Source organism: Halichoerus grypus, chromosome 12 (assembly GCF_964656455.1).
Source record: "Halichoerus grypus chromosome 12, mHalGry1.hap1.1, whole genome shotgun sequence".
Classification (NCBI taxonomy): Eukaryota; Metazoa; Chordata; class Mammalia; order Carnivora; family Phocidae; genus Halichoerus; species Halichoerus grypus.
This window is the reverse complement of record NC_135723.1, coordinates 84056303-84072453: the sequence shown is the minus strand read 5'-3', so window position 1 is coordinate 84072453 and position 16151 is coordinate 84056303. Positions and strand designations below refer to the sequence as shown.

The following is a 16151-nucleotide window of genomic DNA, read 5'->3' as shown; positions in this document are numbered from 1 at the left end:
CCGACTATTTTAGCTCTTAGTTTAGATAAACACAAGTCAAAGTAGCAGAAGATTCTGAGAGGGAAGAAAACATCTTGCATACAGGAAGAACTAGGTTAGGCTGTCAACTAAGAAAGGTGGCTATCAGAAAGCTACTCAAAAATGGCCACTCTACTGGCAGTTGAGAAAGAAGAGGCAGTTGGATTTAATCTTCTAGTTACTGATTTAGTCAGGCAAAAGCTGACTTGGAGACAAAACTCTGCCAGATTATTTCTTCCATTTGGTTGGATATAGTCAGGTTCTGGGTGTCAGGGCCCTTTAATCCCAAACCATGGATTCTGGCTTCCTGTGCTCTCCAGCTAAGGGCAGCACAGAGAGGATTTGGGGGACCTAGAACCAGATGTTTCTCTGCCTTAGGCCTATACTTCTCAACTCCCCAGGGTGATGCTTCTTTTCTTTTTTAAAAAGATTTTATTTATTTATTTGAGAAAGTGTGTGCGCATGTGGTGGGGTGGGGAGAGACAGAGAGAGAGAAAGAGAGCATGGGCAGGGGGGCAGAGAGGGGCAGAGGGAGAGGGAGAAGCGGACTCCCTGCTGAGCAGGGAGCCAGATGTGGGGCTTGATCCCAGGACCCTGGGATCATGACCTGAGCCGAAGGCAAATGCTTAACTAACTGAGCCACCTAGTTGCCCCTCCAGGGTGATGGTTCTGAGAAAGCAGGTTCTTTACACACATAACCAGGGGGCAGGTTGGGGGTAAGATATTAGTGGAATGGCCCACCATGGCATAAGGGACCCAAGGCTAAGGCCATTTAAACATGCCTATTGGTAGCTGCTTTTGGTAGCCTATTGGTAAGATGCTTTTTACATCCTTGCCCTGCAGCAGGCTCTCCAGCCCGTTGCCCAGAAACATCTCTCATCTCTGAATTCGTAGTTCACAGAAGCAAGGAATACTCTCAAGAATCCATTTTAAGAATATTTTATTTATCTTTTGAGATTACATAGTCATTATTGCTGATCTAATACAATCACTTAGACATAAAGATTTCCAAGAGCCTCTCAGAAATGGCGATCCTTAGAGGTTTTATTTCCTTTCAGTAAGATGACAATGAGAACTAGATGATTATATATATAATATATATATTATATATATAGTTTAGTTTATCGTCTACGTATAATTTGCTGGTGTTGCCTATTTTCTTTCCATAATTTTCCTTTATTAAAAAAGCATAATGCAACAATGCATTTTGATTTCTTTTTTTTTAAAACCATGACAAAGTTAATTTTGAGAAAACCACAGGAGCAGCAATTTCAGATCTGTTCAGAGAAAAGCCAAGCAGCAAAAAAGCTTTGCAGGAGTATGTGGCCATGGGGAACCGTGCTCATACGGGAGGGTAGGATGAGGAGGTAGGAGGGCAGACAGAAGGTAGACCAGATACCTCTTTTCTTTTTTAATGAGAAAAAAAACCAACCCTGATTTTCCATTAAGAAGGCAAAAAAGACCTTGAAAACTAGCACAAATTCATCGTAGAGAAAACAGTAAGTATCCCTACCTGCCAGGGCCATATACAAACAGATAATTAGTCTTCTTTCCCATGTTTCCAGATACCTAAGATGCATCTCATCTTCTTGAGGGAAAAAGATACATTTGTTCTGATTCCAAGGGTAGAGGGAATGACCAAATTCCAACATTAAGGTAGAACCCAGATACTCAGGAGGCCTGGGCCTCCTACTTCTTAATGGTTGCTGACATGGGGTCCCCAGAGACAAAGGAAAAGAGGTCATCTGAAACTCAGAGGCAAATACCTCACCATGGGCAACAATACTGGCAACCTAACCTAGAGGCCTAAGCTGGCTCCTTTTTTATTTGGAATGGGTCTCTTTACTATAGCAAGGCAGGGTATGCTCTGTCGGGATCAGTACGTAGTGATGCTCCTCCTCCACAGAAAGCCAGGCTTTACTGAGAAACAGCAGGTTATGATTTTTGGCTTAAGAACATAACAGGCTAGAGTTCAAATATCTGCCTAATGGAACCTGCCCTTGATATGAGTTACAAAGATCTGTATCTTTGTACAAAAGAGATCCAATTAATTAATACAAAACTCAGAACTGAGTAGGCAAAAGGAAGAACTGAGTGGCCTAGTGGAATTTTCAGCATTTATGATCTTTCTCATGAAAGAATATAGCCGTGTATGTGGCACTTTTCCAGTATGTGCTAAGACATACAGCCTCTGAGGAACCAGACGTTATGGGCTGCGGCTATATACTATTTAATGAGGCAAATAGCCATTTACCCAAAGCCCACCTCCCTACCTTCAAAAGGAAGGTCACTTCCAGACTAGCTCTGAAAGTATATGTGAAGACAAGGAGAAGTTGAAGAAGGTGGAGGTAGGAGAGGAGAATCAGGGTGGTAAGGTTATAGTGATCCTGGGTGGTCTGGTGGTGTTTCCTTGAGTCACCTTGGTCGTGAGACTATGAGGCAGACCAGGGTAGGAAAAAAAATGGGAAAAGAAAGAAAGAAACAAACAAACAGACCTGAGAGTGTTAAAGAAGGTTGTCAGGTGGGAAAGAGACTCGCTTCATTCAGGATTTCTAGGGCCACTCCAGACTTTAACTCTTAGAACCAGTCTGGTCCCAATGAAACCCTTAAGACCAACAGGTCAGTCTCCAAAAGGTATCCAACTCTTACGTGGGACGTAAAATTTCAGGCTGCTCACATTACTAGTTTTTTGTAATGTTGGAGTTACTCAAGAAACCACCTCTGAAATATAGAATCCTAAGATGGAAGAGGTAAGAATATAAAAATATATCCCAGTAGAGAAGAAAAACCACAGACTAAGTCATGGAGACACCAGATGTCAGTTTCATCAATGGCAATGGCCAAAGAAATGAATGTCTGAGCAGGTTCAAACTAGTCAAACTAGCTTTAATCATCTGGACACAGTTTACAGTGTCATCTCTGTGTAGCTTAGCCAGTTAAGCTGCAAAGCCCTTCCCAGGAGACAAACAAATACATTCTGCTTCTTTAGAATGTCAGGCTGTGGGCGTGAATGGCCTGTACCACTTCCAAAGCCCTATACCCCCAAATCCATTGGAAAGTACATCTTTCCCTGCTCATTTTCAAAAGCAGTTTAGGCAATAAGAGGAAATTTCAGGAAGCAGAGTTTCACAACAAGCTCTCCTTTTCTGAGACAGTGCCAGTCTAGAGGGAACTTCCCGGGAAACTGTTCAGTTAAATGACAAGTAAAACTATGGGCCCCAGTGGGGCTGGCCCTCACCTCCTGGGCAGAGGTTAGGTGGGTTACAAAGATGGCAAAAAAAAAAATGTCTGACAAACACCAGAGCTGCTGAGGAAATAATGGAGGCACATCCCTCTTGGAACCAGAAAGTGTTAAAACAGATGTGAATATTCAAGGAAGAAAGGGATCCTGGGTAAGGAAGGAGACTCCCAGTAAGCACAGGCATAGCTAAGTTCTTGGTGTAGCTTGCTGAAGCCATAACACTCCATCCTTCCTAGTCATTTTATAAAGAAGGCAGTGATAGTGATGGTCAAGGCTGGGAACCCAGGCCATGTTAATTCAGTGGCTTCCAAAAGGCCTCACCTGGGGAAGGGCCAAAGCTGAGAAAGGCCGCTGCTGAAAATTTATTCCAGAAAACCCCAGAGAACAAGGAGTCTGGAATCCCTGGACTAACTCCTGAACCTGGACAAGAGACAAATGACCACTGCTGAGGATTCCAAGTCAATGGGGAATGATGCAGAAGATGCACTGGGAAGGATTACCCCATATCTTTCCTTCCTCAGCCTGTCCTTTGTGGCTCTCACAGCCCTCAGGGCAGTAACCACACTCTGGGCCAAGGCAACAGGCACAGGATTCTAGATTTTAATAAATAAATAACCTAACATATAGGGTGAGCACGGCGGGCAGCTGATTGGAGAAGCAGCTTGCTGGGTTCTTTCCTGTATAGGAGTGGAGAAAAGACTTGGAGTTCTATTCCTTAAAACTTCTTCTGGCTTGAATTACAGGAACTTAATACCTAGAGGGAGAAAGAAAGATGAGACTGTGATGTTACCAGTTTGTGAGGATGCTGGGACATGAAGAGCCCACCTAAAGGTATATAGCAGCAGGGAGGCAGGGACTTTTCTGGAGTGTAGGATGAGGGCAGATACGTGGCGGTGCTTTTTCACATCAGTGAAAAAGACCAGCATTTCTCCATAAAGAGGTAAAAATCGTATCAAGAAGATGAAATGGAAAAAGGCAAATTCAGAAAAGGGAACACTATGTAGTGTCTGGAGAAGGCCTCAAAGAGTCCTTTGGGGGTGGCAGTGAGGGGGAGTAGATTTATTTTTCTGAGTTCATGTAAATGTGAAAGATGCAAAGTCCAATTCCAGTGCAGAAAGCTCTTTTCTACCCAGGCTTCCCTGTTTTCAGGGCGGGGGGGGGGGGGGCGGCGGCAAGGCACCTGTAGTAATTAGGCTTGAAGGGCCCATTCTTGTTGAGTCCCAGATACTTGGCCTGTTCATCCGTCAGCTCTGTCAGGTGGGCATCAAAAGTGGGCAGGTGTAGGCTCGCCACATACTCATCTGGAACAGACCACAGAAGCCCTGGTATAAACATTCATGCATCTTGTCTTGCTGTTTTCTCCAGGCTAGGCCTTAAAAAGTTGGAAGATACCTTCTAATTCCCAGAACTGAAAGAAAAATGCTCAACTGGCTCACTGGCCCAGAATTCTAAGGAGTAGCTGCTTGAGTTTAAAGCCAAGTGTTTTTCAAAGCCAGAACACTTCTTTTTTGCTAGCTGTCTCGTCCTTGAAGCTTTCCTTCTCCCCAGAAAGGAAGGGAGATATGAAAGAAGCAATAGTCCTTAGCATCTAAAAGGATGGGGTAGCAGGGGACTAAAAAATGGGAAGCTCAAACTTCACTTCTGCCTTACACTCTATACTTCGGGTTACTCTGAAAAACGAACACCTGAGGATATTGGAAAGGAATGTCTAATAATGACACTACACTGTTTGCTTTGCTTTTAGTACCCTTAGTTCTTATGGGTTTCTGTTTACATTCTATTACCTGAATACATATTATTCAGAATTTCATGTAATTTTCTAAGTATTTGTTTGGTCTTCCTAACTTCATTATACATTCAGTCAAAACATAGACTGTTCTATTTCTTTTATATCCTTCTAAAGGATATATTAAAGGGAAAATACGTCAACTTCTAACAGTTGCTATGCATCTAGGGCTAAAGCAGAACAAAACTAGAAGCTGATTTATTCTCTGATCTTTGCCTCAGGAGTTTATAAACACACTGTATTAGTTCAGGTGCTTGAGGCAGGTTCTTTAAAAATTCAAGACAGTTTAATGTTTCTCTTATATGAAACACCCACATAACTAGTCTTAACAGAAGCTATGCAGTCTTTCCTTTGGCCTGGACAATGAGGTCAGAGTGAGAAGATGTAGTATGAGAAGTTTTCTTGGTCTGAGGAAAGTCTGGAAGGGGCTATGTAGCAGCCTAGAAATGGAATAAGTCAGATGTCACAAGGTAGAAGATGAGTCCTCTTTGTTAGGGGAAGATTTTTTTTCTCCTTTGAGGTTCTTGCATATAAGATACTTTAAGACAGAAAATCCTTAAAATTCACAGGCAGGTAAACCAAGTCATAGCAATATGTAATGATTTCAATAGGGCAACTCATGTGGAAAATGTGATAAATCCACTAGGAAGGGAACCTAGGAATCCTAGCTCCTACTTTGCAAGATACAGACATCATTTTTTCCCCCTATCCATAAGAAATTTAGCGCCCCAAAGTTCATTTAGCCTCTGACTCTGAACTACTTTGGTAAGGATGGGGATGGAAGAGCACATGCTTACCCATTTTCTTGGGCAACAGGTAGACATCCTGCTTATAACGACCCTCAGGAGCATTGTAAAGCTCTATCAAGGCAAGAGCCTAGAAAAGCAGAGAGATGGATGCTGATGTGCCATAATATCAAGTGAAACCCTGATGGTCTAATGACCCTTTCCAGCCCACTGCTTTCCCCCTCTGGTGGCCCTACCTGAGTAGTAGCGGTGATTGAGAGCACAAATGTAGGCACTGTGGAGCAGCTTAGGTTCAGCAGACGGCCCTAGAGAGCAAGGGTTAAGACACAGATGGGTTAGGACAAAGTCTCTAGCCTTTGAGGAGTGAGGGACGAGCACAACTGCCATTTTCCAAATACCTCGCAACTATCGTTGCTGGATAAAAAGCAGGGGTTCAATGAATAGGAATGAATTGATTGACATTTAAGTGGAATTAAAAAATTCTGGAAAATTTGATGAAGGTAATAGATAAAAGATCTCTGGGATTATGTAAAAAGTGATAGAGATGGTCACATGATACTGAGGCTTATGCCAAGGAAGGGCATATTTCTCTTGAATTTTCTACTTTCTACAACAGAATATCTTCCTTCTGAGGTATTGGCATTCCTTTGGAAGACTGTTGTAAACAAGGATGTAGTCAAATCCAAGGGCAACACCTCCAGGTTGTGAGGGGAGATACTTTTGGATTTAGGAAGCTGTGATGATTTCTGTGCTTCTTCCTTAGTTTGGTTCTCCTGAATTCAAGGGTAGCCTTGTATTTTTACTGGGTGACTCAGAGAATACAAGAGGTAGAGACTACTGGAGAATGCTATCCTTTCCTATTTTGTTTCCCAGGAAGCCTGACCACTTTTTTTGCTCAAACATAGTAGCCAAAACCAACTGTGGTGCTTGCTTTTGTCACCAAAATTACTAGATGGGACCTCCCAGGGCCACTGGAAACAAGTCATCAGACAGCTGGCTGATATCAAAGCAATTAATGAATATTTAACAACCTGCCCATCCTTTCCCTGGTATACACTCCTTTCTTGTGAAGAAATAATCCAGTCCCTTTACAGATGCCCTAAAGTATTTGAGAAGGTGGGATAAGTTGAAAAAAGAGAAAGAGAAGAGTAAGGATACTCAAACATAAATTTAAGGGTCCCTAGGTGAAGATGGTATTATCGTTTACATTTTCATATTCAGTTTCTTTACTTAAAAAAAAAAAGGAAAGAAAACTGACAGAGTATCAAAACTCGAGGAAAGTATTATTAATCTCTTGTTATTTTGGTATCTTTCTCCAAAGAAGAGAAACTATCAAGGTCAGAACAGGGGGCACATCAATATTGCTGTCAGGAATCTAAGACTAGGGAAGAGAAGCTTTCAAGAAAGGAAAAGTGGCCAAACATTGACATGGAAGGCTAAGTGGAATGAAAATGAAGAATAAGTCTGAGCCAGAAGAAGTGAGGATGGGGAAATATTAATCACACAACCCATATATAGCTGGGTACCTACTACACATCTGGCTCAATTCAGAGGAATGGTCACTCAAAAACATGGAATCTATCAGCAAAGACAGGACCTTCCCAGAGCTTGCCTAAGACAGTTTAGTAACTGTCAGGAATATCTGCTTTGTGCTTACTGATTAAGCCATCCCACAAATGACATTATCTCTTTATAAGCATCAGTCAAAGTGGCATTGGTTCTATCTGTTAATTCTTCCACAGTAATAGTCATTATCTGACTCAACCTTTGGAGTGACACAGAGAGACAGGATAATTGGTGAAAAGTAAGGAACCAAAATAGTTTCTTAATTGCTGAATGAAAAGATCTTTCACAATTAGATGTAACATCCAGTGGTAAAGTAGTTCAGCTTGTACTAAAGAGGAGCTGAAAATATAAGAGAACATGTGGAGGAGGGGACCTGGGTATTGCAGTCTCTCCTGTCAGGGGTGAATTTCTCTTACCAGTCTCAGGTCTTACCTCTGCCAGCAATACTATCCTCTTGCCATCAGGCCATATTACATGGTCAACTTGGGATCTCACTCGCTCCCAGGTCAGTTCTGGTGTCCGCAGACTTGCCTGGAACACATACAGCAAGCACATCATCAGCCATGACTTGTCCCACTTCATGGATGGAAAGATGTTGAAGGGAGCCATTTCAAATAGCAAGTTGAAAGGAGCAACCAACATGCCAGATGGAGAATACCTGTCCTGGGTTGGTTAGGACTGTTCCATTTCGGGGAATTTAATCTTAGGCCCAGCCAGGGAGAGATCACTCAGGATGTCATTCCACAACATATAGTGTACTGCTGAGCACAGTATAAGGTGCTATGGGAAATACAAAAGAAACCACAGACATGGTTTCTGCCTTCAAAAAGCTCATACTTTAGCTGGGGACACAAAACAATGCATATGTGAGGGGGGAAAAAGCCTTTAAAATACTTATAAAGCAACATGCAAACAAGTGCAAATTAATACAGAGCAAACAGAATACATAAGTGCTGAAGAGAAACAGAAAAAAGGAGGATCAGAGCTAAGTGGGATTTGTTAGAGAAGGCTGGTTGTCCTAAATATAGCATGCTGGGGCCCAAGGTTCTGCCTTCATGTCCTCATGTCCCAGGTTCCACCTTCTCAATGATGGTGGGTCACCCTAAAGTTACAGAAGCTTCGTGACCTAAGTGCAAATGTGAGGTAGCCTTTAGAGAAATGCTTAATGGCAGAGTAAAGCTCCCAACAGCTCACCCTCCTTCCATTTCTGTATATATTCCGAGAACAAGAGAAGAAATGTTAAGTTTATTAACAGCAGCAATCAAGTAACAGTCACAGGGTTTAGACTTAAGATAACAACTTCCTTCTTCCAATAGGCCATGCCTAAAATAGAAAGGGAGTCCATATTCTGAAACCATCCATTGGCTCAGTTGGTAAAATTGAGAAGTTCTGCCAAACAGTAGTTTTCAGACAAATAGAGAAACACTTTAGTTATACAATCATCATTTGCTGAGTACATATTATATTCCAGGCAATGTAGTAAAGGACACTATTATAGATGAGACTGTGGACTCCTCTACTAGACTGTGAGCTATTTATGGACAGGGACTGTATCTTTTCATTACCAATCTAGTGGGAAAGACAGACATAATTATATTTCAGTATATTTAGGACTATATTAATGATCTAGACCATTTCTTTATTAGGTAGATGAGAAATAGAAAATGTCTTGAGATTTCAAGTTTCATAATTTCATTCAATCTTTATCTAAAGAGCAATTTGGTAGTAGCTAACAAATTTTTATATGTACTTAATCTCTGACCAATCAGTTTCACCTTTAGGGCTCCATCCTATAGAAACACTTGCTCAAGTTCAGAATTGTAAGTGCCCGAGAATGTTCAATCCAGTGTTATTTATAATAGCAAAAAATGTAATTTAGTAAGGGAATGGCTAAGTAAATCCGGATAATCTCATACAATGGAATATTATGCAATTCTTATATAAAAAAAGTAGATTTGTATGTGTTAACATGAAAACCATTCATTATTGTTAAGTGAAAAAATAAAGTTGCAGAACAATATACTAGAACCCCAATTTTGTAAATGTTCTACTTCCTTCTTTAAACATATTTACCCTGCTTGAATTTTTATACTAAGCAAGTATTACTTTAAAGTTAGAATTAAGATTTTTTTTATAAATAAACACTGTTTAAAAAGAATTTAAACAAATAGACCACTTTGGGAAGTTAAGGATATACAAAGTAAATCCCTTAGCCTTTAGAAATAACAACATGGAGGGCAATAACCATGTAGAGCCAAAAGATATTGCTTGGTGACACTGGTATTTAAGTAGTTCAGGTTCTTAGTGTCTCACACTCTTAATCTTCCAGAGGACAAGCAATCTTGGTGATTGGGAGTAAAAAGGTGACACCATGATAAAAGGAGTCTTCTGTCTTAGGAAGTCTTCCCTGGGAGAAAAAGACATGGTGGAATCAAAGAAGGGACACTTCTTATGAACATCATAAAATGATCGATGCTTTGTTGAGGCAGTGTGCTGGAACACTGGAATGGCTGTGCTGCTAGCAAAAGACCTGAGGTCAGTTAAAACAGGGTTTGAAGAGGAACTAAGTCACATTATCTCTAGCACTGTCCAGGCAGCTCCCATAACCTAGTAAGTTTATCGGAGTTACACTTCTTGAGAGAAGGATTTCCTATGACCAGCACGGTTTTGTAAGAATTTCTCTTAAAGGGGGTGCTTGGGTTGGCTCAGTCAGTTAAGCACCCGATGCTTGATTTTGGCTCAGGTCATGATCTCAGGGTCACGAGATCCAGCCCTGAATCCAGCTCCACACGGAGTCTGCTTGAGATTCTTTCTCCCTCTCCCTCTGCCCCTCCCCCTGCACATGTATTCTCTCTCTCTCAAATAAATAAATAAATCTTAAAAAAATTCTCTTAAAAACATCCCAATGTCTTTTCTGTTGATTTATAATCACTAAGCAATCTACCAGGAAGAAGGTTCCTTATTGTGACTATGTTCCCAAACAAGGGGTACATCTCACTGTAAATTATTAGCTTGCACAAATTGGTATTACATGATTTTGGATAGTGCATATCAATTTTTTTCAGGGAGAACAACTGTGGTTCTAGTCCTGCAAAGTGCAGAGTCAATAGCAAGTCCCAGGTTCTAATTCTTTTGCTGGCAAAAACTTTTAAAGTATGTATACATAATGGTTTAGCCACTTGAATTGTGAAGCTTACAATCACACTGGCCATCTATGTGATGCATATGGGTAGGCAGGTCTGTTTTCAAGAGAAAAGGAAACGTGTGAAAGAAAGACATGGCCAAAAGGCAGCTAAGAGCACAATCCTTATCACAGGTTCCCTAAGTAGTCATAGCATTAATATCTCTCAGAAAAAACTGCAGTTTTCTAAATGACCAACTCTTTTGACGAGATATTCCTTTCTAGAAATGCAGCAGTCAACATCTCAAGGTTAGGTAAAACTATAAATTCCCACACACCAAAAAAAAAACCCAAAAAACTAAAAACCCTTACATTTTTGGTTGCTAAAAATATCTGGAAAAATTTACTGAATCATTCACTTTCACCGTTTCACTGAGATAACTTATAGAGACTTTCTTCTTTTTCACTCTCTACATCCAAGCCATTTAGCAAATCCCAATTGCCCTACCTTCACAATACATCACCTCCACTGCTTACCCACGTCATCTGAGCTGCCACCTTCTATCACTGGAAATACTGAGAGAGCCTCCTATTATGGTCCCTATCACTACTCAAGCTCCAGAAGTGATTTCTTTATTCCACAGCCAGAGTAATCTGTTAAAACAAATCAGATTTTGTCAGTCACCTGGTCTAAACTTTCCCATTGGAATGGCTTCCTCTTTTTTTTTTTTTTAAGTAATCTCTATGCCCAACGTGGGGCTTGAACTCAGGACCGAGATCAAGAGTTGCGTGCTCTGGGGCGCCTGGGTGGCTCAGATGGTTAAGCGTCTGCCTTCGGCTTGGGTCATGATCCCAGGGTCCTGGGATCGAGCCCCACGTCTGGCTCCTGGCTCAGTGGGGAGCCTGCTTCTCCCTCTGCTTCTCCCTCTGCTCGTGCTCTCTCTCTCTCTCTGTATCTCTGTGTCTCGAATGAATAAATAAAATCTTTAAAAAAAAAAAGAAAGAAAAAAAAAAGAGTTGCGTGCTCTACTGACTGACCCAGCCAGGTACCCATGGAATGGCTTCCAACAGCTTCCCTTATAACCAGAATAAAATCCGAAGTCCTCATTGTGGCCTACAAACACCTACATAACCCACTACCCTCCTTTAGCTGCCTCTTATTCTCATCCCTGTGCCCATTCTGTTCTTGCCACAATGGCCTCTTTTCTGTTCCTCAAACATCAAGCACTTTTCTACCTTAGCGTCTTTTACACACCATTCTCTCTGAATAGAATGCTCGGATGGCTTATTCCTTCAACTCATTCAGGTTTTTGTTCAAATGTTATCTCCTCAAAGAGACCTTCCTTGATCACCTTAACTAAAATATCATTCTCAATGTCCCCACCTTGCTGTTTTTCTTCAATACTAGGCACTAACTGATGAAACTATTTGTTTATTGTCTGTCCTGCACTAGAATATAAGTGCCACAAGAGCAGGGATGTTCTTCACTATTTCTTCAGCCAATAAATACTCAGCACAGAACAGACCAATCATCAATACAAATTAAATAGTGAATGAACATTCTGGTTTCAGTTATTAGTTGAGTTTGCTATTTCCTTAAATTTCATTTTCTATGTCCTGTGACACTATCACCAAAGGCTGAGTGACTTAACTTTCCTGAAGCCCTTCTGAGCCTCTCCCTTTCTGGATCATTTAGTTTAGTCATATACCTTGTGCAAAGAAGAGCACGAAGAGCGCCTTGGCTAGTGTCAGGGCCAGATATAGGGAGCTACCTAGCAATACCTGCAAAACTAGGTCTAGGACCAACACAGCAGCCAGGGTGATCCTTTTCCTTTTAAAATAAAAGTTATCCTTTTAAAATAGAAGTCAGATTATTACAAATCTGGCAATGGCACCCTATTTCTCTCAGACTATAATCAGGAGTTCTTACAATGGCCTATGAGACCCCATAAGATCTGGCTCATTCCTTCTTTGACCTTATTTTCCACTCTTCCCTGACCCATGCTCATTCTGCTCCAACCACACTGGCCTCATTGTTGATCCTCAAACAGACTAGGCACACTCCTGCCTTAGGGCATTTGCTCTGACTGTTCACAAAATGTTTTTCACCTAAAAATCCACATGGCTACTCAAGCTCCTCTAAAATGTAAGCTCTTTGAGGGCAGGAATCTTTGCCTGTTTTGTTCACTGACTCCAAGCATCTACAACAGCACTTGGCATATAGCAATCACACAATAAATATTTATGATTGAAGGTAGAGGAGTCTCCTAGCCTTTATCCTGAGAGATTACTTATGTCTGGATTGCTTTAGAGGACAGATTACCATCACAATTCAAAGCTTACCTAGAAATCATGAGGAGGTAATAGTACAATGTACAGGAAAACAAAACAAAACAAAAACTGGACTGGAAGTAAAAAAAAACCTTAATTTTGTGCTCCAATTTCATTTTTGAATCAATGTATATGACTGAACAATGGACTTAAGTTCTTGGTTTTCCAATTGAAAATCAGGAATAAGAATAATGCCTTGTGGGATAGTCAAGAGGATGAAATGAGATAAAGTAAAAATATAAAAATTACACAATTACATTTGGAATTGTTTTTATTTAAGAGCTGAAGGGTTTAGGAGTGAAAATTCCTTCCCCCTTCCCTTACTCAGAAGATTTCTCTTTAGATATCAGAGCATGACTATTTCCCTTAAGCTTTTCCCATTTGGGGGCTCTCTAAGCAGATTAATTTGGAAAAGGACAATCATGTGCTAGACAGCTTTAGAAATATTAATATCTTTGACTATTTAGTAAAAGGGCAGTATGGCACATAAGTGAAACTTAACCAAAAAAAAAAAAAAAAACCACACCAAAACCATTCAGTATTTAAATTTCAATACTGAAAAAAGAAATTATTCATTAGAAGGAAAATAACCTGATAAGACAAAAGTAATGGAGCCATGCCACTCAGAAAGCTCAGGGGTAGAAGTAGGCTTTGCTAGGTTGTTTTTCCAGCTATTTTTAATAACAGAAGAATAGAGCACAGTTAAAAAGAGAAACCATTTAAAATAGATATTATCCAACAGACTCTCAATATATCAACTGATCCTTACCTGGCAATGCTGAAGCTCAATCAGAGCAGCCCTCAGGGCAGATGAAAGCATGCTTTGCTTGAGCCATTTACCCAGAGAGAAATACAGTTGTGCCAGAAAAATGCCATAAAAATTTAAAACCAGAGTGAAAGTCAAACTGAGAGATACTTTGGTAAGTCTGAAAAGAAATAAATAATACTTCTATTAACTATTACTTGGGCGATGTAGTAGGACCAAGTGTTATGTTGGATTGGATAATTTTAGGGTGAATATATAATCAAATCAGAGAACCAAAGCGATAGATAAAATGGCTTACAGTGTAAGTAGGTATCAAGCTTGAGTGGAAGAAAATCATCATTTGAAATGATTGAGATGAAGAAGCTTTATGGTATCCATAAGCACAGATCATAGGGCTAGTAAGTGAACAGACTGTGGACAGTTCTGCTAGGACACTCCTGTTTAGGATGGCTGGTGACTCTTCTCTTTCCTCTTCCAGTTTATATTTCTTGGGAAGGAGAGAAAAAAAGCCCCCAATAATGAGTTACTTAATCTTACCACGTCAATCTCTGTGTTGGAATGTCCCATGTTACAAACGATGCAGCTATTCTTCATACGGTCCAAGTGCTCTCTGGTTACCACATTCTTGTTACCTTAAAAATAGAGGAGATATCCACATGAAAAGAAACGAAGTTGGACCCCTACTTCACACCATATGTGAAATTTAACTTGTCCTAAATGTAAGAGCTAAAGCTATAAAACTCTTAGGAGAACATAGGACTAAATCTTTGTGTTCTGGGGTTAGGCAATGGTTTCTTAGGTATAACACCTAAAGTACAAGCAACCAGAGAAAAAATAAACTTGTGCTGCAAATGATATCATCAAGAAAGTGAAAAGACAACCCACAAATGGGACAAAATATTTGCAAATCATATAACTGATAAGGGACTTGTATCCAAAATTTATAAAGAACTCTTACAACTCAATAATAAAAAGGCAAATAACCCAATTTAAAAATGAGCAAAGGATCTGAATAGACATTTCTCAAAACAAGAAGTACAAAAGATGTGTCAGTATGTACATGAAAAGATGTTCAACATTATTAGTCATTAGGGAAATGCAAATCAAAACCACACTGAGGAGTGTACTGGCTCAGTTGGTGGAGTGTGTGACTCTTGATCTTGGGGTTGTGAGTTTGAGCCCCATATTGGGTGTAGAGATTATTTGGATAAAAATCTTGAAAAAACAAAACCACAGTGAAACACCATTTCACACCTACTAGGACAGCTATACTAAAACAACAGACAATAACAAGTGTTGGTGAGGATGTGGAAAAATCGTAACCCCTATACATTCTTGGTGGGATTGTAAAATGGTGCCGTCTATTTGGAAAACTTGGCAATTCCTCAAAATATTAAAAGTAGAGTTATCATCATATGATCCAGCAATTCCTAGGAATATATAGGTAGGTAAATATTCACGATGATGGAAAACATGTTTGCAGAAAAACACTATACACAACGTTCATAGCAACATTATTCAAAATAGACAAAAAGTGAAAACAACCCAAGTGTCTACCAACCAATGAACTGATAAACAAAATGTGGTATTATCCTTAAAATGAAATATAATTCAGCAGTAAAAAGGAATGAAATATCAACACATACTACCATATGGATGAACCTCGAAAACACTATGCTAAGTGAAAAAAGCCAGTCACAAAAGACCACATACTGTAGGAGTCCATTGATATGAAATAGGCAAATCTATAGAAACAGAGAAATTAATGGTTGCATAGGGCTGGAGAAAGGTAGAGTGAAAGAATGAGGACTAACTGCTAATGGTATGGGATTTCTTTTTTGGGGTGATGAAGTTTCTGGAATCAGACATTGTACAACTTCACTAAAAACCACTGAACTATATACTTTAAAAGGGTAAATTTTATGGTATGTGAATTATATCTCAATAAAAAAATTAGATTGTGGCGATGGTTGTATGATCCTGTGAATTTGCTAGAAAATACTGAAAGGTACACTTAAAATGAGTGAAATGTATGGTTTGTGAATCACATCTCAATAAAGCTATAAAAAAAAAAGACATAAGGGGGTTGATGTGAAGCAAGAACAGTTTCTTATGGTCCCTCTTCTCTGTCCCCATCTCACCCTGAGGCTACAAATATATTTTTACTCTTAAATATTCTGATTTTCCCCCTCTAAAATATAATTACAAATAAAAACCAGTGTTCTAGCAGTTTATGGTCCCACCATAAAGACAAAGTATCTCAGTCCAAGGAAACTAGCCATTTCTGCATATTCCCCTCTAAAACTCCAATCTACCTCTTTGGGAATTAATACAACTGCCTTTCCCACTTTCTCTAACTATGAATTTTGCTCTAGGCCTGCTTTAATTACAGAGACTAGAGAGAAATATACTTTACTTTTGGAAGTAAAATAAAAAACCAAATGTACAAATATAAGGTCTGGTTTCCCAAATAAAACTTATCTCTAGTCATCTCTTTGGTAGTTGAGATGGATGGAGATACAGAACAGTTAAAGAAACTTTCCTCTAGGGATGACCTAGATGGTATATACTTTTGG

General features: G+C 39.9%; 1 protein-coding gene across 10 annotated transcripts in view; it reads right to left on the bottom strand.

Moving 5' to 3' along the window:
- Nucleotides 1–941: 941 nt before the first annotated feature.
- Nucleotides 942–16151, bottom strand: part of AHCYL2 (adenosylhomocysteinase like 2) — a 162478-nt gene continuing 147268 nt past the window's right edge. For all 10 annotated transcript variants that reach the window (XM_036089312.2, XM_036089313.2, XM_036089315.2 and 7 more), the window contains 6 exons: nucleotides 14113–14207; nucleotides 7790–7888; nucleotides 6028–6096; nucleotides 5843–5921; nucleotides 4440–4560; nucleotides 942–4013 (listed from right to left, as the gene is read on the bottom strand). In XM_036089312.2, the coding sequence (XP_035945205.1) occupies nucleotides 4007–4013; nucleotides 4440–4560; nucleotides 5843–5921; nucleotides 6028–6096; nucleotides 7790–7888; nucleotides 14113–14207 (470 nt within the window). In that variant the 3' untranslated portion in view covers nucleotides 942–4006. The remainder of the gene's footprint in view (nucleotides 4014–4439; nucleotides 4561–5842; nucleotides 5922–6027; nucleotides 6097–7789; nucleotides 7889–14112; nucleotides 14208–16151) is intronic.